The sequence below is a fragment of the Crotalus tigris genome, unplaced genomic scaffold (genome assembly GCF_016545835.1).
Source record: "Crotalus tigris isolate CLP2741 ecotype Arizona unplaced genomic scaffold, ASM1654583v1 scf7180000018824.943158, whole genome shotgun sequence".
In the NCBI taxonomy this organism is placed as follows: domain Eukaryota; kingdom Metazoa; phylum Chordata; class Lepidosauria; order Squamata; family Viperidae; genus Crotalus; species Crotalus tigris.
Genome location: NW_024097214.1, coordinates 61,644 through 88,795, shown reverse-complemented (window position 1 = coordinate 88,795; position 27,152 = coordinate 61,644). Strand labels below are relative to the sequence as shown.

At 38.9% G+C, this 27,152-nt stretch overlaps 2 protein-coding genes across 34 annotated transcripts in view; both read left to right on the top strand.

The window, feature by feature from the left end:
• The window catches only part of KIF1A (kinesin family member 1A), a 107,969-nt gene extending 93,602 nt beyond the window's left edge, over positions 1 to 14,367 (top strand). For 29 of the 31 annotated variants that reach the window (XM_039356377.1, XM_039356375.1, XM_039356372.1 and 26 more), the window contains 10 exons: positions 116 to 249; positions 550 to 611; positions 785 to 930; positions 1,135 to 1,347; positions 3,024 to 3,101; positions 5,099 to 5,223; positions 5,352 to 5,498; positions 5,743 to 5,935; positions 7,370 to 7,488; positions 7,766 to 14,367. In XM_039356377.1, coding sequence (XP_039212311.1) covers positions 116 to 249; positions 550 to 611; positions 785 to 930; positions 1,135 to 1,347; positions 3,024 to 3,101; positions 5,099 to 5,223; positions 5,352 to 5,498; positions 5,743 to 5,935; positions 7,370 to 7,488; positions 7,766 to 7,808 — 1,260 coding nt within the window. In that variant the 3' untranslated portion in view covers positions 7,809 to 14,367. Of the gene's footprint in view, positions 1 to 115; positions 250 to 549; positions 612 to 784; positions 931 to 1,134; positions 1,348 to 3,023; positions 3,102 to 5,098; positions 5,224 to 5,351; positions 5,499 to 5,742; positions 5,936 to 7,369; positions 7,493 to 7,765 lie in introns of those variants that run through there. The other 2 variants (XM_039356379.1, XM_039356401.1) reach the window with 2 other exon arrangements.
• A 1,001-nt stretch (positions 14,368 to 15,368) lies between these two features.
• LOC120313919 (ILK associated serine/threonine phosphatase) lies at positions 15,369 to 26,919 on the top strand. 3 transcript variants are annotated; one of them, XM_039356404.1, is made up of 12 exons: positions 15,369 to 16,884; positions 17,537 to 17,602; positions 18,741 to 18,797; positions 19,756 to 19,860; positions 20,876 to 21,002; positions 22,782 to 22,888; positions 23,295 to 23,388; positions 23,766 to 23,853; positions 24,516 to 24,637; positions 25,540 to 25,659; positions 25,790 to 25,871; positions 26,631 to 26,919. In XM_039356404.1, the coding sequence occupies exons 1-12, from the start codon at positions 16,830 to 16,832 to the stop codon at positions 26,769 to 26,771; spliced, it is 1,164 nt and encodes a 387-aa protein (XP_039212338.1). In that variant the 5' UTR covers positions 15,369 to 16,829; the 3' UTR covers positions 26,772 to 26,919. The 3 variants fall into 3 exon arrangements, with proteins under 3 accessions (XP_039212338.1, XP_039212337.1, XP_039212339.1); XM_039356403.1 differs by having other exon boundaries at positions 15,373 to 16,884; positions 26,628 to 26,919; XM_039356405.1 differs by lacking the exon at positions 15,369 to 16,884 and having other exon boundaries at positions 19,756 to 19,846; positions 26,628 to 26,919.
• The last annotated feature ends 233 nt before the right edge of the window (positions 26,920 to 27,152 follow it).

Sequence of the window (27,152 nt, the reverse complement as noted above, 5' to 3'; positions counted from 1 at the left end):
TATAGTACTGACCATTAGTTGACTAAATTGTGTATAAATCAACTTAACTGGAGCTTAGTGTGTGGTCCTGATTCTTTAGGCCTGACAGTATAATAAGATTATGCTTTCATTTCAGATGGAGAACTGCACCCAACCCGCTGTGATCACCAAAGATTTTTGCATGGTCTTTTACTCCAGAGATGCCAAACTCCCTGCTTCTCGATCAATCCGCAATCTTTTTGGAAGTGGAAGCCTTCGAGCTTCAGAAAGGTAAGAAAGGCCAGAAGGCAAGCACATCTTATTAGGATAAAAAATATACTCCTGATCAACTGACATGGAAGCTGTATGTGTATATCTTAGTAGACATTAATAGTGTTACGTTCATGATCTTAACTAAGGGCAGTTAGGCATCATATGAAACTTTCAGCTTAACTTTAACATTCTCCAAAAAACAGAGTTTGGTCTCATCTTGAAAGATGTGGTGGAGTAAAATGATTCCTTGAATGTACCATATTCATAAGAATGGTGTATCTTCTATTAGCTTGTTTTGTTTTTCACTTTCTGCTATAGTAACCGTGTGACTGGGGTCTATGAGCTCAGCCTCTGCCGAGTTGCTGATGCTGGAAGTCCAGGTAAGAAGTTTTGTCTTTATGAAAAGATCTCCATGAGGTGTTGGACTTATACTTAAACAAGAGGGATACAGCATTAGAAGGCAAGATTTAATTGTTCCTATAACTTACAAAATATGAATGTGTTGCATGTGCTTATAGATCACAACTAGGCTGAATAAACATTTCCTCTGTAGGTATGCAAAGGAGACGAAGGCGTGTGCTGGACACCTCTGTGGCCTACGTACGAGGAGAAGAGAATTTAGCTGGGTGGCGACCCCGTAGTGACAGTCTCATCTTGGATCATCAGTGGGAACTGGAAAAATTGAGTCTTCTACAAGAAGTAAGACTCTAGCCTGAGGCCTGCCCAACTTAATCCTGCCCAACTAATGGGCAGGTGGCAAGAGTAGATTAATGTAGAGTAAAATACTTAAAATACTCTTCACTATCCTTGATGTATGGATTCTAACTTGCACAATTCTCCACCTGGCATGGCCATTCCTGATAATGGAAGGTATCAATAGCAAACTAGCCTTTCTTTCCATAGGTTGAGAAAACAAGACATTATCTGCTCTTGCGTGAGAAGCTGGAGACAACTCAGCGCTTAGGTCTGGATTCCTTATCCTCAAGCTCAAGTGAAGAGTCTGATTCCCGCAGCACATCTTATGTCTCATCTCCAATCTCTGCAGATGGTACCCCAGAAGGGAGGCCTTTACCTCTTGACATTCCTAGTGAGAGACAGAAAGAACTTGCAGTCAAGGTATAGAACATGGAAGGTGCCTATCGGCTGGGATAGGGCTGGAAAAGTTGACTTCATATTTTCTTTAAGTCTAAGATCTGATGGGTATTTCTGTACCTGCATTCTGAAGGCATCTGAATAGTCTCTGCAAGTTCCAATAATATTTTTTTTTCTGAAAGTAACAGTCATTTCTGAATGAAGAGATAACATTTCTTAGCAGGAAAGCTTTCTCAGCAAAGAGCATTTCCTTAATTTGAAGGCCCATTGAAAATATCTATAGATTTCTTCTGGGGAACTTTTTATGATTGGCTGGAAAGAGAATATGGTTAAAAGATAGTTAATATCAATTTAGATGGAAGAAGAAGGAGCAGATAAGGAGGGAGACCCAGGTGACACAGTATTGAGTAACTGGAGGTTGTATAAATATTTATAAAAGTATATACCAAAAAGGTTAGATAAATAGAAGTATTAATGTAAGAGAAAATTAATCTTATTGTATATAATACAGATAGGGAAATTTGGAGAGAGGAGTTGCTCGGACATTACCCCTGAATTGTATCTGAAGAGGGATGAGAGGGAAGAAAGGAGAGGAGAGAGAAAAGAGTAAAGGAGGGGAGAAGGAAGTAGGAAGGTTGGAGGAGAAGAGAAGTGGGGAGAAGTGGTGAAGGAAAGAGAAGAGGAGAGGAAGAAGAGGGAAGTAGGGAAGAGAAGAAAGGGAGAAAGAAGGTAGAGAAGAAGGAATGTGGATACAGTGAAAGGGGAAATGGGCGAGCAACACCAAAAGTCATGTGTATGTATTTATTTCATTTTATCAAAAGTATCTTATATATGAATGTAAAAAGAATGTATGTTAACATCTGATAAATATCATGGTATATGTATGGGGGAGAGTTTGGAAAAATAAAAAATAAAAAAAATATTAAAGAACATATCTATAGATTTCTACAATACAAGTACATGGTGGTAATTTCCAGCTGCACTAGTTTTTATCATCAGTTATAAATATTTGTTTTGTGCTGTTATAAAAATTATTCCTTTCCTCCACCTCTTCAAAGGATTGAACATTTGAGTGAAGTCCTTATTAATCTTTGCTGCTCTTGGAGAGAAAAAGAGAGAAAGGAGAGAGAGACATGTATGTTGAGAGGCAGACAGAAAGGCAGGAAGACTGTCCATAGGAATAAAAGTTATCCAAACTTGTTTGACTACAGGTTGTCCTCACTTAATTACTGGTCAAGTGGTTTAATGACCATTCAAAGTCATGAGAGTCTTGACGTGTCGCGGAAAGAGTGCTTCACAGCCTGTAAAGCACTTTCGACAGTTGTAAAATGACATGCTGCCCCAACCCCTATGGTCACATGACTGCATTTGAGACACTTGTCATCTTACATTTACAACCAGTTACAGCATCCCGTGGTCATGTGACCATGATTTGCAGGGTTTTTTGCCATTTTTTTTTATAGAAAATGGCAAAAAATGTCCATTGCAGATGTTGGATTTGCTTAATGACCACACAGTTTACTTAATGACAGTGATGACTCACTATATGGTTGCTATAAATGCAATTGTAAAATCAAGTCAGGTCGTGTGGTGTTCCTCTAAGAAACATCCAATTGTGATGGTAAATAGAGGAGTACCTATATAGTTAATTTTTGTTCTCAGAATCAAAACTCAGTTTTCCTTTCTCCACTTTTTTGCAGTGCTTGCGCCTTCTTACACACACTTTCAACAGAGAGTATAGCCATAGCCATGTGTGTGTCAGTGCAAGTGAGAGCAAGGTAAAGTACCTATTTACTCTTTACTATTCACTCTTATTTTCTCCCATATTTTAAAACCTAATCCATTTCAGAATTGACTCCCAGGGTACCAAATAGAGCTAATACATTTAGCTTTGGATATATTAGATTTTTGGGGGAAAAAGGAGACTAATCTATATACAATAAAATATCAAATTCTGATAACTGTGAAATGATGGAATCCCACTGCATCTCAAATGTTCTCATCCTGAATTTCTACTTTGTGTTGTGGAACAAATTACAAGTTACCCTAGAGCAGGGATGTCAAACTCAATTTCATTGAGGGCCATATCAGCATTGTGATGTCCTTGGGGGTGCGGGTGAGCATGGCCGACTGGGTAGGCGTGGCTGCAGTGCTCACAGCTGACTGGGTGGGTGGGGCGTGGTAGGCGTGGCTATCTCAATGTTGCTCAATGGGGGGGACATCTGTGGGGGCCAGGCAGGGTTGGGGGAGATCTAGGTTTCTCTGGTGGGTGGGATGGTGGGCAGGAAGCTTGTCCTGCGGGATGAGGCAAGGCGAGGCAGAGTGAGGGTGCTGTTGCCCTGGGGCAAGGCAAGGTGAGGTTGCTGCCCCCGCACACAGAGGCCCACAACCGCATGGGGGCTGATGGTGTCTGTCAGCAACCACAGTCTGCTGTATCCTCGACCGGCGCACTCTGTGAATACCAGGCCAGCCCTCCAGTAGCATATGGAGTAGGGGAGGTGAGGGGGGAGGCACATGATGCAGACCGCCGGACATGCCTACTCTGTCCCATCTGTTTTTGCTTGCAGTTGGAAAGCAGGTTGCTGCTGGTCATCTCCTTGGCCCCCTTGCAGATCTTGCCCTTGGCCTGTGCATGGAGCCTGTTCCCCTCATGCACCCGATGCACCTTGGCCCCGACTTGGGCCGGCGCCGCCAGCAGCTTGTGCAGATCCATTAGGCCGCCGCCGCCTGGAGCAGCAGGCCTGCCTAGCATAAAGGAGGTGAAGCAGCCAGCTAGAAAGCTCGAGTAGAGGTGGTAGAGCATGCCCATGCCCAGCAAGCAAAAGGCCATCCCGAGTGGGGAAAGCGGAATCCCCATCTGCACCATGGCCACTCAGGCCCAGCCAGGATTGCATGCCTCCCCTCCACCTCTGCTGGTGCTGGGCAGCCATGGTGCCGATGGGGATCCGGCTTTCCCTGCGTGGGGTGGCTTTTTGCCTGCTGGCCCTGGACGTACTCTACCACCTCTACTCAGGGCTTCCTAGCTGACTGCTTTGCCTCCTTCATGCTGGACAGGCCTGCAGGTCTGGGCGGCAGCCTAATGGACCTGCGTGAATGGCTGGCAGCTGTGGTGGGTAGTGAGGTATGTGAGGGGAATGTACTCCACCCGCGGGCCACAGACAAGACCCATGAGGGGGCTGAGATGACCAGTAGCGACCTGCTCTCCAACCAAAAAGAGATGGGACCGAGTAGGCATGTCCAGCAGTCCACATCATATGCCCTGACTCCATTTGCGGCTAATGCCGCTGCAGCATTTCTGCTGGAGGGCCGGGCCGGTATTCACAGTGGGCTATGCAGCTCCTGCTGCCTGATGTCAACCCCCTTGTGCTCACCACCTCCTGTGCACGTGCCTTGGGGGCTCCCGGGCTGGGCAGGGCTGGAGCCAGGGCAGCGGGGACCAGTACCTCGCTGTCTCCAGGACATCTCCGTGGGCCAAATATCAGCCAATCGCGGGCTGGATGCAGCCCGTGGACCTTGTTGACATGTTTGCCCTAGAGGGCTTATTCTAACTTCATTCTGATGTCCTAAACTTATAATATTTTTCTCTTTTACTGCATATATTGCCTTTAGAAGAATAAATGATAAATGCGCATAATTTGTAGACATTAGGATGCCTGTTTTCTGAGAAGATCCTGAATATATACTCTAGTTGCAAAAGTGCTGAAGCATGCAACCAAATTTGGAGATATTTGTTTTCAGACAAGCATACCCAGTAACAGATTCTTTTTATACCCAGCTATCTGAAATGTCAGTGACTTTGCTGAGAGACCCTTCCATGTCAGGCCTTGGTAGTGCTACTTTGACCCCCTCTTCAACTTGTCCATCCCTGATTGAAGGCCATTATAGTGCTACAGAAGCCAGGTAAGAAAGGTAGCAAGGCTAAAAAATGTCGGGGTTGTTTATGTATCAAAGATGCATAGTTTTACCATGAAAAATAAAGACCATTGGTCAAAAGGTAATTGAAACTATAAGCCTGCTTTTCTCCGCAGAACTCTGCAGCTTCCTTCCAGGGCAGAAAGTCCTGAAATTGAGCTCACAGTCGAAGGAGAGAAGAAGAAATCCCCTGCTTGCGGGCCTGAGGATGATAAAGAAATCCAGCGCCTGTTGGTTCCTGATATTCAAGAGATTCGGGTCAGGTAAAAACTATGGGCAAGTGGAAAAATTAGCAACTTGGCCAAAACTGTGAATTTTATTCCAATCATTATGAGCTGGACCAGATTATCAGAGTCATCTCATTCCAATTATATTGACCCATCCCATCCGTCAGTCTTCCAGATGAGCCAGTGACCACAAAATTGCTCCATAGGATTGATTATTGAGTATACATTGTGAAGTTTTTATGTGGTTACTAAGTGGGATGCCAATGTGTCTCCTCCACAGCCCTATTGTCTCCAGAAAAGGCTACCTACACTTTCTGGAACCCCATACAAATGGGTGGGTGAAGCGCTATGTGGTTGTGAGACGCCCCTATGTCTACATCTACAACAGCGACAAAGATTCTGTGGAGAGAGCAGTCCTCAATCTCTCATCAGCTCAGGTGGAGTACAGTGAAGACCAGCAGGCAATGCTAAAAGTAAGAACAAACTTTGTAAAAATAAGTGTCCCTGCAATAAATGCTTTGCCTTTTGAAGATTCTGAGTCAGTTTTCACACATATGTTGAATCATAAACAAGCCAAGGAAATTTTAATTTAATGTATTCAGTGAATTCTGGCTCCATTTTTCATGAAACTATTTTCAAGCTGCCATTTCTTCCCTGGAAGATTATTTTCTTTCCTTCACCTTTCTTTTCTAGGAAATACAATGATAAGGTTGCTTTTGGAATCACTGTAAATGGGACCTAGGTTTAAGGTAGAAAATCACTAGCCAAGATGATTCTTTAGACCAGGGATGTCAAACTCAATTTCATTGAGGGCCGCATCAGCATTGCGGTTGCCCTCGGGGGGGGGACGGGGGTGTGTGGCCAAGGTGGGTGTGGCCTACTGGTAGGTATGGATGGAGTGGGTATGGCCTACTGGGTGGGCATGGCCAGCTCCACATCATTTGTGTCAAGGGTGCTTGTGGGGGCCTGGGCAGGAGTGGGACAGATCTGAGGGTCTCTGGCAGAAGGGGGTGGGACCGGGGCAGGCGCCAAGGCATGGTCCATTTCTTCTTTCCTCACAAAGGGTGACACCTCCCCAGCATGCATCCAGGGGGCGGGGCTGATGCGGCAGGGGCTGGTTCCTCGCTGTTTCTAGATGGCCTTGTGGAGCTAAGACTGAATGCGTTTCAGCATAGATGGCCACCACAAAATTGTACATTGGCTCCCGGCCAGCCTGGGCCAAGGCCAAGACAGCGGGGGCTGTTCCTCACTGTTTCCAGGATGGCTTCGCGGGCCACATGAAACCACTTCGCGGGCCAGATCCGGCCCCCGGGCCTTGTGTTTGACATGTCTGCTTTAGACTGTCAGATAAATATACTGCTAAACTGACAGTAATTATTTTAAGAGCCAGTTTAGCTTAGTGGTTAAGGAACCAGGTTAGAAGGTAGGAGACTGTGAGTTCTAATCCCATGAAAGCTGACTGGGTAACCTTCGGCCAGGCATTCTTTTAGTCCAACTCCCATCACAGGGTAGTTAGTTGTTGTGGGAAAAATAAGAAGAGATCTATTGGATATGTTTGCTGCCTTGAGTTATTTATAAAAACAATAAAGACAAGATATATTTATAATAAATATATCAATAAATAATTTGATGAATGGATTTTTGGGGGATGAGAACAAATAACCAAACTCATTCTGATTAATGTAGGTTGCAAGTCCCATATTAGCAAAAGAACATGTGCATCAAATATTTCAAAACCAGGGCTGTTGCAATATGGATTGTTAAGACTGTATGCAAGCAAAATATGGGTTTGGGATCACATGGCTTGATTTCTGTAATTTGTAGTCATTATAGTTGCAGTCACTATATACCGTAGCCATCCTGTTCTTCTATTAATGAGTCTAACTAGCAACTTTTTATTTGTTTAGACCCCTAACACCTTTGCAGTGTGCACTGAACATCGTGGAATTCTGTTGCAAGCAAGCAATGATAAGGACATGCATGACTGGCTGTATGCATTTAACCCTCTCCTGGCTGGATCAATAAGGTAACTGAATGCTTTAAAAGGCTCCTCTTCACAAAGGCTTTCCCAAGATGTCTTGCTTAAGATGTCTTGCACAACAGCTCCCATTGCTGGATAGCTGACTTAAAATTATGGAAGGAACCAATTGAAAAGAAGAGTAAAGCATTTACACTACCATTACAGATGTGCAACCTCTGATTCAGTTGAGATTCCTACACCTGGATGGAAGTCTGAAGCGTATAATGCCTCTTTGTTTTTTTCTCAAGCCTTTACATTTGTTCTATCTTGGCTTCTCCAACAGATCCAAATTGTCAAGACGAACAACAACCCAGGCAAGAATTTAACTTAAAAGAGCTGCTCACCTCAAAAAAACAGAAAAGTGAAATAATGGGTGCTGTTGGAAGATCCCCATCTGAAATTTGGACTTTTCCTGTCATTCATCTCCTCAGATGCCTGTGCCACAGAGTGATCCATCATGAGTTACAGCTTCATTGGGCAAACTCATTTCCCTTATGTAATTTTAAAAGGGTAATATTCCCTGGAATTCTTGCACATATGTGATCTTCCACTCTTCTCATTATTGGGTGGCTTATGACTACTAACAAAGCAAGAGCTTTTTTCTTTTGTTTTTTTTAAAAATTCCTAAATCAGTTGTTCAATTTAAAGAGAGGAATTTGCAAGAGTGAAAATTAATGCTATTTAAAGAGATAAAAGTGATAGAATTATGTGCTGCTAATTCATAACTTACTGTTGACATTTTACAAATTACTTGATAGAGAAAGAGTAGTATGAGATTATATTTATAAATTATTTATTTCTATTTACTTCACTGAAAATAATATGCATTCTGTTAATCATATGTTTTGGGGTCTCCCTTAACTTATGCATATACCTGATGCCGGACTGCATTTTTGGTAAAGGAAGAGATACCCAAGGGAGCCAGGGTGGTGATGCAAAAGAATCCATCTCTGTTTTATGTGGCTATCTATTTTCTTTTCAAGCTGCATTTGCTGTCTGGACATTCCTTTCTTCTATTTGTTTAATTAACAACATTCTCCCTCCTAACTCCCTCCTGTCCATCAATACACAGTTTTTATTTTTTAAATGCTGTGATTGAAGGCAAAGGAAGTATGGGTTTTTTTCCTTTCTGCTTTTTTTTTTTTTTTTGGTAGAGTGGCTTATATTTTTCCCTGTTGGATAAAATGAAGCTGTAAATACATACCAGAGCATAAGCAGTGACCCGCTGGATTGGACCGCTGGCCAATCTAGACCAGTAGCTTGTTCTCACAGTGGTTAACCAACTGCACAAGGAAGCCCACTAGTCTCCCAGCAGATGGCCTTCTGAGGCAGTCACCCTGCCATCAAGGCTAATAGCCGTCAATCCCCACTGTTTCTATGAATTGGTCCAACCCTTTTTGTAGCCAGTCAAGCTGGAAGCCAGCACCACATAATTTGTGAAGGAAAAGTTTAAGCAGGTCCCCCTCCCAAGTATTATTTTGCTCCCAGAAGTAGCTTCTATATATTGCTTTTCATTAATTAAAAAAGAGCCAATGAAGAGGGAAGTATAGCAAGCACGGATCTTTCATCTTAATAAGGATGAACAGCTGGCACTCAAAATGTGCTGTTCCTAAAAAGAAAATGCTGGTAGAGGACTGCTTGACCCTTTCCCTGTTGCCAAATATTATTCATGGCATGCAACAGTTTTTCTCCTGCCCTTTCACCGAATTAGGGCTGTAGTTCCCAGATTTCTCTGTCAACATGAGCATAGTAGTTCTACATGCATGGAAGATAACAGATGAAAGAAAGCTAGCAGGACCTGGAGAAGTCGGAATGCTTCTCATTAGCAATGTCATAGATAATATTTAATTATGGCATAATATAGCCATTTGAAAGTGTATGGCTGCACTCTTTGAGAAGGAAGGATAGACAGTGCAATCTCTAGAGATGGGGTCTAGTCTTCCCACAGCAAAGAAATAACTACTATTTGTTGGTTGCACTTAAAACTGATTGTCTGAAAAAGATAGTTTGTTGTTTTCTTTTCTGAGAAAAGTAGATTTGGAGAATACAGTGGGAATATAGCAAAGATGAAAAGAATCTTTACACAGGAAAGGGTATGCCCTTATTTCTGTCACTATGGGAAGTGAAGCTGTTAAAAATTCAAAATATACTTGTTATCTCACTTTTTTTTCTTTTTCAAGTGTTAGAGTTCCAAGTGGAATGGACCAATTGGAAAATGAAATTGACCAAAGCATAGACACTGAGAATTAAATTAATCCCTAGCACTAAGCAGTCAAGGAAGATATTTGCATTTTTTTTATTTTTAATCTTAAAAGCAAAAGTGTTCTATCTCAGTTCTTGTTTTTGGTGTTTTTTTTAAATAAAATGGGTATCTATGTAAGCCAACTTTTGGCAAGCCTCTGAAGATCCCTAGCTCTTTTAATATATGTTCCTAGGAATATGGCATACTTCACTAATAGTGAATCTTGATTTGCACAGCATGGATACACTTTGGTTTCACTGTCTCCCATTTTTTTGTTGCATCCATTGGTCCTCTGTGTGATGCCCAGATGAAAGTCTGTTTAAGGATATACTGTTTGAATTCCATGTGCATGTGATGTGAGATGTGTGAATATAAAGACAAGAATGTCACAATCCCTTCTGCATAGATTCAGTGGATTGGCAAAAGTGTCCTGTTTCAGCAGGAATAATTCTACTAGACTAGAGAAAAATTCCAGAATCCTTTAATAATGCTATAGTCTCTGGCTGGAAAATACTTGCTGGGTTCACACAACATTATCAAGCTTACACTGTTATGTGAATCCAGAAGATGTGGATCATTAGTAATGTTTTATGATTTGGTGTGTTATATAAAATTAGTTAACTGTGATTTATTCTGTAAACCATGACTTAATGGTGTGTGAACACAGCCACTATATAACTGAGAGATTTTCTACATATTTCCTTCTGATTAGCTCTCTTAAGATAGCATTTCTTTCCTTCAAGAAATTCCATTCTTATCTAAAGGACAAAGCCTAGTAGATCTAATATCTTACTGATCTGGGGTCAAATTGAGAATTATGGACCCCTCCAGACATTGCTGAACTGCAGCACCAACTGCTGCCTGAAGCATAGATGATGATGAAAGATGTTGGAAGCTGTAGTTCAGCAAATCTATGAGGAATCCAGGTTTCCATTCTTTTACCTAACATAAACACTTGTCTTTCTCTTTTAAGAATTATTCTTAGCACTAGTGCTTAATTCTGATCAGTCAAATATTAATTAGGTTGAGGCAACTGTTAGGGCAGAATATGTTTTCAGAATGTGCTACCCTGATTTAAATGCACAAGTAAGGTATTTTTATTGCCCATTCAGTGAGAAGATTTAAGAGATTGTCAAGTGATTTATTTACTTTAATCTTCATTATTTACTCTTTGTGTTTGCAAAATAGCAAAGAATTATAATCATGACTTTAAAAACAGCCTTGACAGGCAATTTTATTCATTTCAGCTTTCCAGCCTGAACCTGCTTCCAGACAACGTGTTTACACTGAAATTGTATATGTCTTGTTCGTTCCTATTTAATGAGGAATTAACACCACAAAGTCATCCTCCAGTAACCCTTGTGTTTTCTAGTAGTGCTCCTGCCTTTTTTTTTTAAACTAAAGAAAATCACACTTTAGGGAAAGGAATAAATAAGCAGCAATATCTATTTGAAGCTGTGCTGGCTGGGAAAATTAGGACAGTTAGGAAGATTTGTCACTGAGGTAGAAGAATGACATTTGGGAATGCCTTTCATTTTTGTGTTCCTTGCCATGAATTTCTCACTGCAAGGCCATTTCATGTTTTATAGTGCAGTTCCTTTTCTCAAAAATTCTGTCATTTAACACGTGATTCATTTGGTTGTTTTTAAAAAATACCCAAGGCAGATTAAGGCATATGTTTGATTTAAAACAATAGTTCCCAATATTTTCTTTTACATAGATACTACATTATCAGCAATGGTTTTGTGGAGCACCACATAAGCCACTGACTAGCATTGTAATGCTTGTGAGTATCAGAAGATATGACCCTTAAAGCGTCCAGAAAACTTCAAAATTAAATGTTTTTCTTTTTTAAAAAAATAAATGGCTGAAATCATACTATGAAGTTTGGAATAAATGTGCCAAAATTTGGTGATCTAGTTAACTTTTCGCTATTATGTTTCAAGAATTTTCATTTTGGTATTCCATGCCCTGTATCACCTAACATTCCCTAAGCTACATTGGGAACCATTGATCTCTAAAGCAATTCTGCTCTTGGTTATTCCATTTGCAACAACTTCTCAAAGGAAGCTGTGAGATACTTGTTCCCTCTCTATGGAAGTTTTATTAAAATCTACAACACAGAGATTAGCTATTTAATTAGAAGATTTGCATACTTTGTTATGTATTTAAATAGTTGCATTACATCATTTTTGTAGCAAGTAATTGAAAGTTTTAGAAATAATCCCATATTCTGATCCTGAGATTATGGTGATGATGATGATTGATGGTAAAGATAGATGATACAGTCAGATTGACAGAGAAAATAGACAAGATAGGTAAGACAGATGATCAGTGAATGGAATATAGTAGCTTTTTGTTATAGAAAAAGTGGAATTTCAATGTAGAAAGTCTACTTTGCTTCAGGTTATAATTTATAGTGAGAAACAATGATTTGCTGGCACTATATATCATCCTAATTCTGGAAGCATGCTAAATCTAAACAGTATTTCATGGAAATTAGATGGTTAGTTTTTCATTTAATAGTGATTCTTGGTCTCTTATTAATATCCAGCCTATCACCCACCAAACTAAATATTTAATTAGACCAAATAAAACCTAATTGGTAAAAAGCAAATGAGCTCTGTTGAAATTTAGTTTTACTATATCTCTAGCTGCTGGAAGCCAACTTGAGGAAAACATTTTAGTACAACCTGCAAATGATTACTAGTTAGCAAGTTTCACAGTGTCCAATGGGGCTTTGTCCTGGGTAAGTGTGCAGAAGACTGCAGGCTTAGAGATCTTAATGCACTCCTTTAAATAAAGGAGAAACTTACAGAAGTTAGGAAAGTTTGTTCTTTTTGACCATATATTCTGTATCAAAACCTCTATAAATGGTAGCCATTATGAATACTGTATTGCACTATAGAGCTGATATTATTCCCACCCAGCAGTTCATGAGATGCAAAAATCAAAAGGATTAGAATGATATCATTATTGAGACAAAATCAGGTAACTGAAGTATTTTAGTTACTTGTATAAATCTGAAATTGTCAGATATTTTATTATTGTAACAATAAGTTATGTCAGTATTCTTGCTTGTATATATTTAGCTTTTCAAATTAAGCAATCAATAACTATGTACTATCAAGTGCACTGGAAATGAAAAAGAGAAAAAATGCTCAAGTGGATTGTGGACAGATTAACGGTGGAACATGCCTTAGGTCAGCCAACCTGAAGAGCATGTACTTACATAGTGGGATGGTTGGGTTAAAGCTTGATCTCATGCTGTATTTCATGTTTTTTAGGCCAGCAAACCTACAAAGAACATGAAAGTGTTGAGTTAAGAGATCAAAGGTTTGACCCAAAGCCCTTTGATCAGCAGAAATATTTTGATCAGAATGTAAAAGTAATGAATAGAAATGAGTTGGTGAATTCTGATCTCAACAAATTGACTGTAACTTATCATATATCAAGCAAGATAAAGCTTTCTGCTGGAGTGAATATCCTCAAATGATTGTTATTTATAATAGGGTAGTGAAGACCTAATTGCCAGCACATCATGTTTCTTGGCCCCTGTATTACTAAGGATGCTGTTTCATTTATTGCTGAAAAAAATCAAGCTGGTAAGAAATGCTATCCAGACTTCAGCTGAAATAGAAGAATCTCTATTGATTTATTGTAATCCTTTTGACTTTGTTTGAATGTAAATTTTTAAAATGTTTTTGCAAAGTGCCTAGTTCCAGTAACAACAAGGCCTTGGCTAAAAAGAAATTTCTTATTCGCTTTCCCCCCACTATGTTCATATTTTGGGAGTCTTATCAATAGGAAACCTCTTAACATGAAATGCAACAGGGTAAATTTTCAACTCTTTCTTATACTCCAACACCCTAAGTGGCAATCTCAAGAGGGAAGTTAGTTATTATAACATGATGTAATAGAACAAAATTATGTATTGTACTAACTCACATTTCCATAAAATATACATGCTAGAAGTTGATGTTTATTTACTGAGTGGCAGTTTTCAGTTTCTTCAGCTGCACACACTAAATTAAGGGAGGCATTTATCCCATACAGAAGTTCTTTCTATCCCTTTCCAGTAGATTAATCCAGGATAATAGACTTAAATATTATCATAAAGCAACAGAAATGAAAGGAACACAATTAGCCAAGAACAACAAAAATACCATAAGGAAATTGCATACCTCTGGTAACCTGCGGCTATAACACAAGACGTTTAACTGTTTAATATGCTATTACTGTCTCTTTTTCTGTCGTGTATTCAATTGCGTATACAGTATGGAGGATTTCTAACATTCATAAGCTGAGATTCAGTATCAAGATTTTCTGTATAATAACAGAGGTTATAGTTACTTATTTTAATTTTTCTTATTGTTTTGCCTGTGCTTCCATTATCTAGTTTGTCTACATGAGTTCTTCCTGTGATACCATCTCCAAATGCTGGGAGACTATTTCTCTTGCTTTGTACAGTATATATGTGATTGCTGTGGGAACACCCTTTACCACTGTATAAATAACAATACCGAAGTAATGTTTTCTTGATGTCTTAAATTATGAGTGTTGGAAATTAGGGTCTTAAACTGTTTGTGTACACTTCAGGCACTGTTCAGTTAAAGAAATAAATGTGGCATTTATGCAAATACTAGGCTGTGTTTTTGACTGTTTTTTTAATCAAAAGTTGCTATATTATAAAAATTATCTGAATGCTAGAAGTAACCAGAATTAAATGTGTTGCAAAATAATCCCTTCAATTCATAAGGGACAACTTCATGAAATGATTAACACTGATACAGTAAAGCATACTGTGGTTTGAAACAACATGCTGTCCAAAGCATGAATAGTCCAGACTGTGGCTACATCTCTCCCAATTGACCTAATAATTGATTCAGATTACATAATAATTGATTATGCCTCCACATATCATCTGAATTTGGTTTGATAAATTAATTCTTCATTCCCAATCCTCACTTCTAGTAGTAAAAGCAGAGGCAAACATCCATTCCTGCAGCGGCATTTCTGCAAGTTCTTTTTCCATTTTCATCTGCAGCCATGCAGGCTTTTTTTCCCTGCCATATAATAGGGTTGAGGAAATGTTAGCTTTTCCTAATTGAGCTAAAGAATCTATCACAACTAGGTGCACTATACACAGAAAAGTGCTGGATAGCTGGATAGCCAGTATTGGCAAAAAATGATTTTGGTATCAATTTGGTAGAGGCACAATCAGCAAACTATTTCCTACTATAGATGTCATGGAACTTTGATGTAATCAAGTGAAACTTAGCACATTGTACAAAATTTTCCACAGGCCTCGCTGCCTTCCAGATATATTAGACTACAAATCCCATCTCCCAAACTAAGAGACTGGGGATATCAACACTCTATGCTGTTATGGAAATACAAGAAGGTCATTTTATCTTTCTTATAATCAGACCAGCTGTGCAATTTTCTTGCCTTCTAATTTTCAAAAGTAATGAGAATAATCTTTTATATGTAATATTTTAATAAATATATTATAAAATAATTATTTTTTAATTTTTATTTCAAAAACAACTAAGATCTGAAATATATTGTAGTACAAAGAAAATCAGGAAGCAATGAATAAACTGAAATTGTTCACCAAGCTAATATTTATATTACAAATATGGTTGTATCATTTGTTAAAAAATTTAGCAATTGTTGTTAGATTAGGGGAGATAAGCTTTTATATGATGCTTAAAAAATACAACCAAGTGCACATTTTCCAAGAGTGTTTAGGGGAATCTAATAAAAGGGCCCTGGCAGTGGCTAATTTTGATAAATTAACCCAGTTTCCTTTAGCCCTGAATTATTTTTTCTACTTCACATGTCATTTGTCATCAAATTCATGTATTGTATAATTGTAAAAGCCTTATTGTGAACTTAAGGGTTGTTCGACAATGATCTACTACTAGAGCACTCTGCTGCAGACTGGAAGTAATCTATAATTTCCATAAATTTCTACTAATCTTTTTTAAAGAGTTCCTCATCATATCGTAGCAAAAATCTGTATGTAATGTAATTAAAATGCTGAAATAGAATTGCAGCCCTCACATTACATCTTAATAACAGTGTTACTCAAATTATGTCTAAGTAAAAACTTAAAAAAAAAATCTTAGCAAACGGTTTCCAGAGGTGGTATTTTCCTCTTTTTCTTTTCAACTTGCTGCTGTCAACCGTCCATGCTTCACTACTGTCACTTTGTTAAAAATTATGCTTATCGCATCTCGGCTGCAAAAATCTGAAAAAGTACTAAACTACTTTCAGGATTTTTGCAGTCCAAATATGGACACTCCGGCTATTAAATAACGGTGTTTGCTGTTTAAACCGCAACCCTTTGCGGGCCGACAGAAAGGTCTGGTGACATTGTCACCTGCTGCGATGTCTCTGTTGCTACAACCAACCAGCGAGGAGTGCTGAGTGCTACTCGTTCTACCCCCCCCCCCCGACCTCCGGGAAACACGGGGTACTCGGGCAGCAGCTGTGGCACTTCCGTCCTCGAGTTTTTAATCTATGAATTATAAGATATCTAGATGTAATCTAATCACTCTCCTTGGGGCTTAGATGCACGAGATGATCCACCTTCGGAGCCACCGCGATCACAACCCGTGGACTGCAAACGCCAGAAGCTGCAGCGCCTGCCCAAGCGGAAGAAGGCCGAGCTCTGGCGAGAACCAAATCACCGAAGGCATCCCGACCCAGGTTTTCTTCCAGGGCAAAGCCCTGGAAGGAGCTCGCCGAGGACCCGCCCCGGAAGTATCGAGAACGGCTGGTCCACCCCCGCCATCCTTTGTTGGGGGCCACAGAGGCGGAAAACAATTCAAAAAAGTCTTCGGACTCGGGCCCTTCCGACCAGTTTAAGGTGCCTTTTCGCTGGTTTTAACCTCGCCCATCTTTACAGCAAGACAGCCGCGGTCACGCCCCTTCCTGGCGTGACCATCGCATTGAGGGCTTGAGTGCGAAGGGCGGCGCTTGAGTCATCCTGAGCCAATGATTGACAGCTAGGCCGGCCTTTGCGGGGGGAGGAGGAGGAGGAGGAGGAGGAAGCGGCTCGCGGTGGCCGGCGCCGCGGCTGCCTCGTTAGAGCTGGATGGATCTGTTCGGGGACCTTCCGGAGCCAACTCCTCCGGCAGTGGCAGCAGTAGGTGAGTGGCGGATCCCTTTTGGAGGAGGAGCGGGCCTGAGTCTGCAGGGAACAGGCGAGCTGGGCCAGCTTCTCTCTCTCCCAGGAGCAGCCTTAGGTTTGTTTGTCTTAGGCTGCCGCTTGCATGTCTGCACTGAAGAGGCCTTTACACGATCTCGCCCCCTTCCCAAGGAAGTAGGAAAGGCTCTAGGACCCCAGGAGGCTTGTGACGTTTTGAGTACGGAATTGTAATGCTTAGAATTAACCCCGCTCTGCCAAGCACGATTCAAGGCGCATGCGCTTGTGACCCCACTGGGAAATACACGCGTCTCTTATTGACACTCGGGGGTGACCTCTGGCGGACACAGGTAATACACGAGTATTATCCAGACCCTGAGGAACAGTTATTCCCATCCGTTTATAGCTGGAAGGGGGAAGCAATTAGTTGATGATAGGGTTGCTCTTGCCATAATAATTTTAAACTTGTAAAAAGTAATCTGTAAAAAACTGGACACCCATTAAATGACGACAAGGAGGTGCCGAAAACTATTAACTATTTGGTATCACCTGGCAGTCTTTCAATCATTTTTTGCAACCCTATTTGGCAGCACTAGTCATATTTTTGAATACTGTATGTTAATAGATTACTCTGTATTTGGTTTGGTTTTGTTTAGAGAAAGAGGGACAGAAAGAATCTTTGCTTTTTGATGATCTTCCTTCAATCAGCAACAGTGATTTAGGTATGATTGTTGTCTATGTCTTGTGTTACTCTGAATTCTCTTGCTTTCTCTCAGCTAGTTGAATCCTTGTGCAAAGTTCCCCTTGGCAGATGTGGGAATTCAGTAGATTTATCTGGCCTGAATGACTAGGAATTTGCAGACTTGTTCCCCTGGTTGCTAGTAAACATACAGCAACGGCTCTGTAGGGTTTTTCTGTTGGCTAGTTCCAACTTTTTTCACTTGCTTTATTCTGTATGGACTTCTTGTTTGCATCATCTTGGTGCAAAGAGGCATTTGACCCAGTCTTTTTTACTTTTTACATTTCTACAAGCTTAAGTTTGCTGTCCTTAAGCAAGACTCCATTCTATTATGCATTTACATTTGACTAAGATTATTTTCCAGCAATGGAACTATAAATAATAGAAAGGCTGGTAATAGAAAAGCAAAAGCTGAATCTTATGTTTTGTGTTCTCCATTCTTTTGTTTGAGTCTATCTTTGTACCGTAATTGAACAGCTAGCATTGTACAGAAATACCAACTGTAACTACTCCATAGTTATTTAACTCTGAAGTTTTTTCCTGAAAGGGAACATTTTTAGATGGATATATATAAATAGGTAGCCAATTTTAAAAAATACATATTTTTGTGGGAGAGTCATTAGTTACTGGAGTGGTGGCTGGTACAAATTCGGCCTAGAGGGCTCCTACTTACATCTTATATTATTACCAATAACATTTGACACGTCCGGTTTCTTTTGAAGCACAACATTTCTAAACACATGGCCAATTTTTAATTTACTTTTTAAGAAATGTTACTATGACTTAAATTAGCAATTCGACTGAAATAAATTTCTGTCTACCTCTAGTTATGCCTCCTTTTATAAGCTATATTTTAATATGAATAATGAACATAATCTTTTTCATGTCTATTTAAAAACTATATCTGTAAGGCCTACTTCTAAGTAAGTATAGGATTGTAGTCCTAGTGCTTTCCCCCTCATTTTTATGAATTGGATTTAGTGCCTTTTGTGAAATGGATAAAATTTTAAGTAGCTCTTAAGCTTGGCAGAGTTTTTGTAGATGAAACTGTTCAAAAGTATACTTACTGTGGGATCTGACTAGGGATATGTATTTTCTTGTTTGGTTGGATTTTTTTTTAGGAGCAGGAGGTTCTTTGCTATTTGATGACCTCCCACCTGCCAGCAGTGGCAACTCAGGTGAGCCATGACTAGATTTATTTTGCTGTTTATTACACTACTCTTAATAGAGTTATACTTAAGTGTTACCTGTTTAAGTACCTGTGATTCATACCAAAAGCACATGGGTAATGTGTCTAAAATGATACTAGAAGAAAGAGTAAAATGTCTCCTGTCATTTTCCCTTTTTTCAGGTTAGAGAATATCTATGCTGTTCATGTTTTTGTTATGATATTAATCAGGTGCTTGAATAGAGTGAGATTACTACTCTGCTGTTGCTGAGGCCGCAAATATCTACACAAATTTACCTGAGATCAATATTTGTGGAGAAGTAGCAGTCAGGAAATGGGTTCAGCATGTTCCCTGATGCATTTTGTCCAAATTCATCTTCTAAAGCAGCTGTTCTTTTATTGACCTGCATTTCCATGTAGTGTACAGTTAGGTCTGTTTACTTCAATTTTAAATTTCAAAATGTGTGACAGCCTTGGTTTTTGATTTCAAAATATTAAAGCCAATCTAAGCTAAAGGAAAAAAAAACAAGCATAAATAGGAGACAGAATAATGGTAGTCTAGAATGTGGCAGCCTATGCCATTTGGGGCACGTCACAGTATGCCCACAGAACGCTGCTGCTATTTGAATTGAACTGGCTCCCAATAGGCTTTCCAAGTGGAGTTTGAGATGCTGGCTTCCACTTTTAAAGCCTTTCATGGCCCTCTTAGTCTTTTGGAAAACTTGATGTGTTTTTTCCCTCTGGCTCTCAGTTTTTAGTGGAACCCAGTTAATGTATTTGATGTGTGCTGTGAACCAGTTTGCAAAACATCTCATTGTCTTAATTATGTGTAGCCTTGTGGCTTTTACAAAGTGTTGTTTTATGAACTGATTTTATTAGTTGCCCAGAATTCTTTGACTAAGATGGGTGGCCTTATAAAGTCTATAAATAAATAACAAAATTTTGTTTTTCATCTTCTCATCCCACAGAGCAAGTTTCTCTTCCTGTGAGCTATGGGAAGGGAGAAAAGAGGAAGTCCACTGAAGGAGAGAAGAATGGGAGTGAAGAACTTGTGGAAAAGAAAGTTTGTAAAGGTTTTCAGACACTCTGAAGCCAAATATTTTGTTCTATTCTAGTGCTGCTTTAAATAATAAAAAAGTGAAATTGTTTTCCTAAGACGGTGTTGCTTGTAGCCACTCATAGAAATGGGAAGAGTTGCTGTATCCTTCCTGAGTATCTCTACCTTAGAGGAATTTGTGTTTCTCCCTCCTTAATGGTACCAAGGCAAATTATAATTGTAATCATGCTGCTGTCATACATTCTGGCTGTGTTCCCCTCACGGAACTAAGGACAGTCAGCATTAAATATTACCTTTTTTTCTCACAGCTGCCACTTTTAGAGTTCTTATGTTTAAAAAATTAAGCATACAGAGTGCTTTTTAACCTGCATGGGTTCTGTTTGCTAAAACAATATGATGCATAATTAAGATTAGTCATCTAATGTGATTAGTACAAATTTGAAGGCTGTCCCAAATTTTTCAATATACCACATATACTTGTGTGTTGCCAAATTTATATTAGTTGGCGCAACATGACTTAGTTTCTCCTGTATTGGGTGCATCCTGATGCCATCCTGCCTAGGACATAGTGTCACATCATAGTTTTAACCATGGCTTGCTATCTAAATTGTTGGCTCAATACATAATTTATTAGCTACAGTGAATAGGTCCAAACATCAAACTCAAACCAAAATATTAGATATGGGTTATGCAGTGTGAGAAGCCTGTCCTTATTTATCCTCTTAGCAATGTAGGGAGCATCATAGCTAACTTGTCCCAGGTTAGATACAGAAACCCAAACATGGTTTCTGAATTTTTCACCTGAATTATAATGTGATGGCAGTTGGATAAGCTTTTCTTAGCCTCATCTGCATATGCACATTTTCAGCCAGAGATAACATACAGGGCCTATTTACATTTTCGGTATGGATTATAATGAAGAGATGGTTAGAATTTTGATCTTTAATTTTGCTACGTAACTGTAGTACTTTTACACAGGAAACTTGCTGAAGGATTAAATATGGGTGTATCTTTGCTCTATTTTTCTTTAGATTCTGCAGGTATTCTTGTTGTGAAGGGTTATGTAGCAGAGAGGAAAGGTGAGCGAGAAGAAATGCAAGATGCCCATGTTATTTTGAATGACATCACAGAAGAGTGCAGTCCTTCGTCCTCTCAAATGTGAGTCAAATAGTTATATTATTATTGGATTTCTGTGTTTTCTGCCTGCTTAGCCCAGGATGGGTTTAATTGCTTGTCTGGATGGTAACTTCAGCTGCTTGATTTTTTTTCAACCTTCTATAATGCTATAATGATGCAAAAAGTATATTTTCTTTTAAATGTCACTGATTTTAGGAAGCCTAACAAAAAAGAGAATCAAAGACATCCAAAAATCTCATCAGAAAGATGTCGTTCACTCTGAAACTTTCTCATTTTTAAATTTTATTTTTTTTCAGAATAAAATGATAAAATGCAAACAAAGGAAGAAAAAACAGTAACTCCCCCAAAACTGAATTTAAAATATTGATAAGTAATTATGTATACACAGTATATGTATATGCTCTTTTTTAATAGACCCATTTTAAAATTATGTACCTTTTGAGTTTTTAGCTTATTCCAGACTAGCATTTCCGTTTAATTATTTACATTTTTAGCATGATCTTCTGTTTTTATTTTTCATATTAACCAGGAAAGAAAAGATTCTTCCCACATGGAACATAAAGTTAAACTTGTGTATAAAGTAATTTGACATCACCATCTTCGTGCCTATACAAGGCATTGATTATAGTAATGCCATATTATTTAACAAGCACTTATATCTAAGTGTGGCATAAGTAAAACAAATATAATGTAGCATAAACTAATATCAGCAAGAATCAGTAATAATATTTCTAAATATCAGTACAACTATTATTTAAATCTTTGTTGGATAGAATTCTTTATTGGCCAAGTGTGATTGGACACACAAAGAATTTGTCTCCGGTGCATAAGTTCACCGTGTACATATAAACAGCAAGTAATAGGTCATAGATCATAACTCATAGTTACAATTATTAATCATAAATTACAAACAATTGATAAACCATAAGAAACCAGTAGGAGAAGATACTAGGAAAGATGAGAAAAGATGAGAAATGAGACAGTGCTATGGGAATTAAGTGTTCAGCAGAATGACGGCACAGGGAAAAAACTATCTTTGTGTCTGGTTGTTTTGGCATGCAGTGCTCTTTAGCAGCATCCTGAGGGGAGAAGTTGAAATAGATTAGGTCCAGGATATGAGGTACCTCTAATATTTTCTCAGCCCTCTTTCTAGTTTGTGCAGTATACAGATCCTCAATGGAAGGCAGGCTGTTTGCGATTGTTTTTTCTGCAGTCCTAACTATCCATTGAAGCAAAGAAATCTTCCCATATAAAGGTCGTGAGAAAACAGATATTTAAGAGTTTTTTCAAACTTCAAGAGGTCAAACTACTATCAAAAGGAATGTCTGTGCACTTGCATTGAAGACAAGGAAAAAAATTCGTAGAAGTGAAATGTAGAATTTTCTTGTAAAGGTACTGGAATCTTTTCATAGCTGAACTCTTAAGACAAGGTCCCCAACCCCCGGTCTGTGGATCAATATTGGTCTGCGCAAACCAGTGAAGCCCCATCTGCGGGATGCAAGGAGCATGCAAATCTACACCCCCTCCGGTCTGTGGAAAAACCACTCTCCATGGAACCGGTCCCTGGTGCCCAAAGGTTGGGGACCTCTGTCTTAAGGGAAGTTTTGAAATTGGAAAATTTAAAACAGATCATTTTTGCTTTGCTGAGGCTAGGAAACATTCCTGTGTATAGATTGCTGAAAAGATTAATTTTTTTCTGGATCCCATGTTCCATTTTCTGCAGCTTCGTTGATCAATACAAATTCAGTATCATGGCCAACTTCAGAGTAAGAACAGTCTGTATCTGTATTTTTTTTATAGAACTCGTGTCTCATATTTTGCTGTTTTTGATGGCCATGGAGGAGTGAGAGCTTCAACATACGCTGCACAGAATCTGCATCAAAACCTAATAAGAAAATTTCCTAAAGGTCAGCAAAATATGTATTCTTTGAGTTCTACTTCTGTTGAAAGCCACATACTTTAGATCTGTTGATAGGATATACTTATATAACACTCCTTGGAAAGATACACACTGATTTAAGAGTGTGAGGTAATTAAACCTTATCGGAGCAGTTATCTGAAGGATAACTTGGGTAAAACTGAAATTAAATCATTAATCTGATGTGTAGACTTTCTTAATCCCACAGTCATGCAGGATTAAGCAAAATAATTTTTCTTTTCACCGTGCATGCTGAATGTTCTGTTTTCTCTGGAAGCTACAAAGAATGGCTGGGGTGTATAATTCTGGAGTGGGAGGTGCCAATTCTTTCTAATATTTTCTCCATTAACCTCCAGATTAGGTGTCTAATTGTTCCCTTTGGCTCTATAAAACAGGAGAGGTACCCAGTGTGGAGAAAGCAATAAGGAGATGCATTTTGGATACTTTCAAATACACAGATGAGGAATTCCTCAAACAGGCTTCCAGCCAGTAAGTATATACCTTATCAGGGATATAATATGTCAAGGTATTTGAAGTTGAATCTCTGTAGAAAGATGGAGGGGACGCAGCTTTGAATGTTTTTCTTCTATCAAGCAGTTCCTGCATATGGAAAGGTAGCCATATGAGAAGAATGTTACCAGATATTTCTTTACTTTTAGAATGTGGATAGGAGAGGAAGGTATTCCAACATGTATCTGGAATGTTGGATTTGAAAATACCAGCAAGGCTATATTATATGTGTGGGGTTCCATAAGGCCTAAGATTTCCATCTTTGTAGTGGGGTACTTGGTATCTTAAGTAGTATAAGAATCACTTTGAGTAACTGGATGCATCTTTGTTTTTCCCCCAATTTCGGAAACCTGCAGGAAACCTGCTTGGAAAGACGGTTCCACGGCAACCTGTGTGCTGGTGATTGATAATACTCTGTACATTGCCAATCTTGGCGACAGTAGAGTAAGTCACACTGAAAATTGTGGATCCAGACTATATGTGTTTTATAGTATTACGGGTAATTGTTTTGCTTCAGTGATAATACACAACTATCCTTTAGTTCAGTAACTGTTTTACAGTTTCTTTACTAAGGGACCAGGAGATTGACACAGACTCTTCTTATAATAAGCACCTTGTAGTAGCTGGAGAGGGGTGTTCTTAGTGTCCTCTCTGTTGGATGATGATCTTTCTCTCTCTTTTTTTTTTTTCCTTGAATATGGGTGTAGGTAAGCACTGGTTTCTTTTGCTACCTAAGTAGAATGTTTGATAATTTCAATACAGTAGGGGCTGGCAACCTTTCAGCATCCAGCACCATTACATGAAATCAAGGGATTCCCAGATTTCTCAAAATAAACAATGTTCAGAATTTTGGCAATCTTACCCTGAGTTCACGAGATCTCAACCTTATTGTTTGTTGGAGGAGGTGTGTGGTTATTTTGCTAAAAAAAAAATGTTCTAGCTTCATTTGAGGGGGTTGGCAGTGCTGCTTTGAGGACAATGGGGCCTTTGTTTCCCAATATAATTTGTTAAGGACTACAATATAATGTGCCGCTTAGATCCTCCTAGCGGAGACTTTATGCTTATAGCCCTTGCACTTGCTTACAAGAGTTATTTTGTCAATACAGGCAATTCTTTGCCGTTACAATGAAGAGACTCAGAAGTACACAGCTTTGAGTCTTAGTAAAGAACATAATCCAACTCAGTATGATGAGCGGATGAGGATCCAAAAGGCTGGAGGCAATGTCAGGTAACAAACAAGAAGCAATAAAGGGAAATGATGGGAAGGAATTTCAGAGTTGCTAAAAATTTCAGCAATGTCTTGGAGAATTTATGTGGTACAGAGCTTAAATTGTTGGTGTTAAATCGAGGTTGAAAGCCCAATGGATCTCACTGGCTGATTTAGGGACGCTCACTCTCTAAACTCAATTTTCCTTTTGTTATGAGAATAAAGTTAGGAAATGCATCTATTTCATGTTGAGGCCTCAGAAAAAAAGATTGAAAATGTAATAAATGTTGGGTACTTAATAATGGATATTATACATACATACATGCACGAACTCTGTAAAAATTGTGATATGGCAAATATATTTTAATTGGTATTTAACATAACAGCAAGGTTCTAACAAACGTGAACAAAAATGAAAAACAGATTTTCCCAGCTTGACCCCCATCACACGTATTGGGTTGCCAATCCTAGCTGTTTTAGACCATGCTGTTACTGATTTCATTATATGATAAGAGTAATAATTTCATGTAATACAGAGTACTTCCAGATAATTGTTTAGAGAAACTAATGACTTTGAGTATTGATTTCTGTTTTAAATGTAAAGAAAATATTTGTGTGTTGCTTTTAGTAACATTCTAAAATTAGAGATTGAAGCTGCAAAAGGAATTGTATTACCCATTGGTGAACTCTGTAGGTAGATAAATTGAAAGATTCTAGATTTTCTTTTCTTTGGCCAGCTGAGTCTCTAGATAGTCTTGGCCTACAACTGCCCTCATTCTGGAAGAGTGACTATGTTTGGTAGAGATTATGAATGTTGTAAACCAGAGTTTCTGTGGATCTACAGTTCAGAATTACAATCCATATTTTAAGGACTTAATTTAATGACGTAATTATAAATCCATCACCCTCCTTTCTCTGTTTAGAGAAGGACGTGTTCTGGGTGTCCTGGAGGTCTCCCGCTCCATTGGGGATGGACAATACAAGCGATTTGGAGTTATCTCTGTGCCAGATGTCAAACGCTGTCAACTTACACACAATGACAGGTAAAACTGAAACAGAACCCAGGTAAGGAAATATATGTGGTGACTCTTCATAAGTGGCTTCAAAAGTATAAGTATATGCTTTTTTTCTTTTTTGTATTTGGGTCCATCTTACTGTCAGTTACTTTTGCAGATTTATCCTATTGGCCTGTGATGGTCTCTTTAAAGTCTTTTCACCAGAAGAAGCTGTGAACTTCATCATGTGTTGTTTGGAGGTGAGAGGAGGAAGGTTGAGTTGAGAAATCAAGAAGAGGATAGTGAGAAAGAAATTACATGTCATTTATTTCAATTGGGTTTTTATTTCTTTTCCACTTTTTTGTCACTTCATCACTGAACTTTTTGTTACTGTTTGCTAAAGGATTATAAAGCATTATTGCAAACAATGTTTGAGAGGCAATGTAGTTTTTTTATTCTTTTCTGCTTGCTACTATGCAAGGCTGTATTTCAGAACAAACTTTGATTATTCCATGAAGTGACAAGATTATTGCCCAAATGTTGCTTTCTCTATCAGATTAGGAATCCTAGATAACCAGTTTATTTTGTCATAGCAACACAGTCCTGTATTAAAGAGGGCAGCAGTACTGAGACTGCAGAGTGGGTGATTTTGTTTCCTGCAGAAAAGGTACATAGGAGTATTATGTGAGGTTATTTTTGTGGGAAAATAAAGAGGCTAATATATGTAATATTTTATGGACTTCAATCCATTCTGATGTATGTAATATCAGAGTCAAGGCAAGATACTGCTTTGTTACCTATTGGGATTTATTTCTGCAAATGAGGTTATTTCTCTCTTTTTAAAAAAGTCTATTCTGTTGAAGAGAATATGCAAATAACTATGTTCAAGTCTAGGTTATTACCTCTAAACCAAGAGATATGATGAAGATTCAAGATGTCACATGAGACATGACTATATAAAATTATCTCATTGGAGTGAAAGGAAATTACCCTGACTTGTGTGATCTACTTCTCAGCAGGATAAAACTGTTCCAACAAGAGATGCCAAATCTGTCACTGATGCAAAGTACGAAGCAGCATGTAACAGGCTGGCCAACAAAGCAGTGCAGCGAGGATCAGCAGATAATGTCACTGTGGTGGTGGCCCGGATTGAACAATGATGGGACGAATATGTGCAAGGAAGATCCATAACAGCATGCAGCAAATTTAATAGAACACGATAGTGTGTTTGTGAAATGTGCGCGTGTGTAGAATTTTATGGATTTCTCCCCATATGCTTATTTGTAAATAAAGGGATTTTTATAAGCATTCAGGTCAGTTCATTGTTTCATAAATTATAAGTAATTGAGTCTTCTGTTTTCCTCCTTGAATGGGCTACATGCAGTAATCTAACAAAACTTCCTGCAGATATAGTCATATTGTTTGCTGTCTTACAAGATGCTTCAGGTTCCAGTATCCTAGTTTAAAAAAGACAGGCACAAAGGGCACTGATATATTTAATTGGCAACTTGTTATAACTGAGCATGGGTTATAATCCCTTC

Bases quoted from the DNA above. Each gene is read 5' to 3' on its own strand.
- LOC120313919 (XM_039356403.1), top strand. From the start codon at position 16,830: ATGGATCTGTTCGGGGACCTTCCGGAGCCAACTCCTCCGGCAGTGGCA. The intron at 19,861-20,875 runs GTTTTCAGACAC...ATTTTTCTTTAG, and splicing joins GGAAAAGAAAGTTTGTAAAG to ATTCTGCAGGTATTCTTGTT. The intron at 25,660-25,789 runs GTAAAACTGAAA...TTACTTTTGCAG, and splicing joins CAACTTACACACAATGACAG to ATTTATCCTATTGGCCTGTG.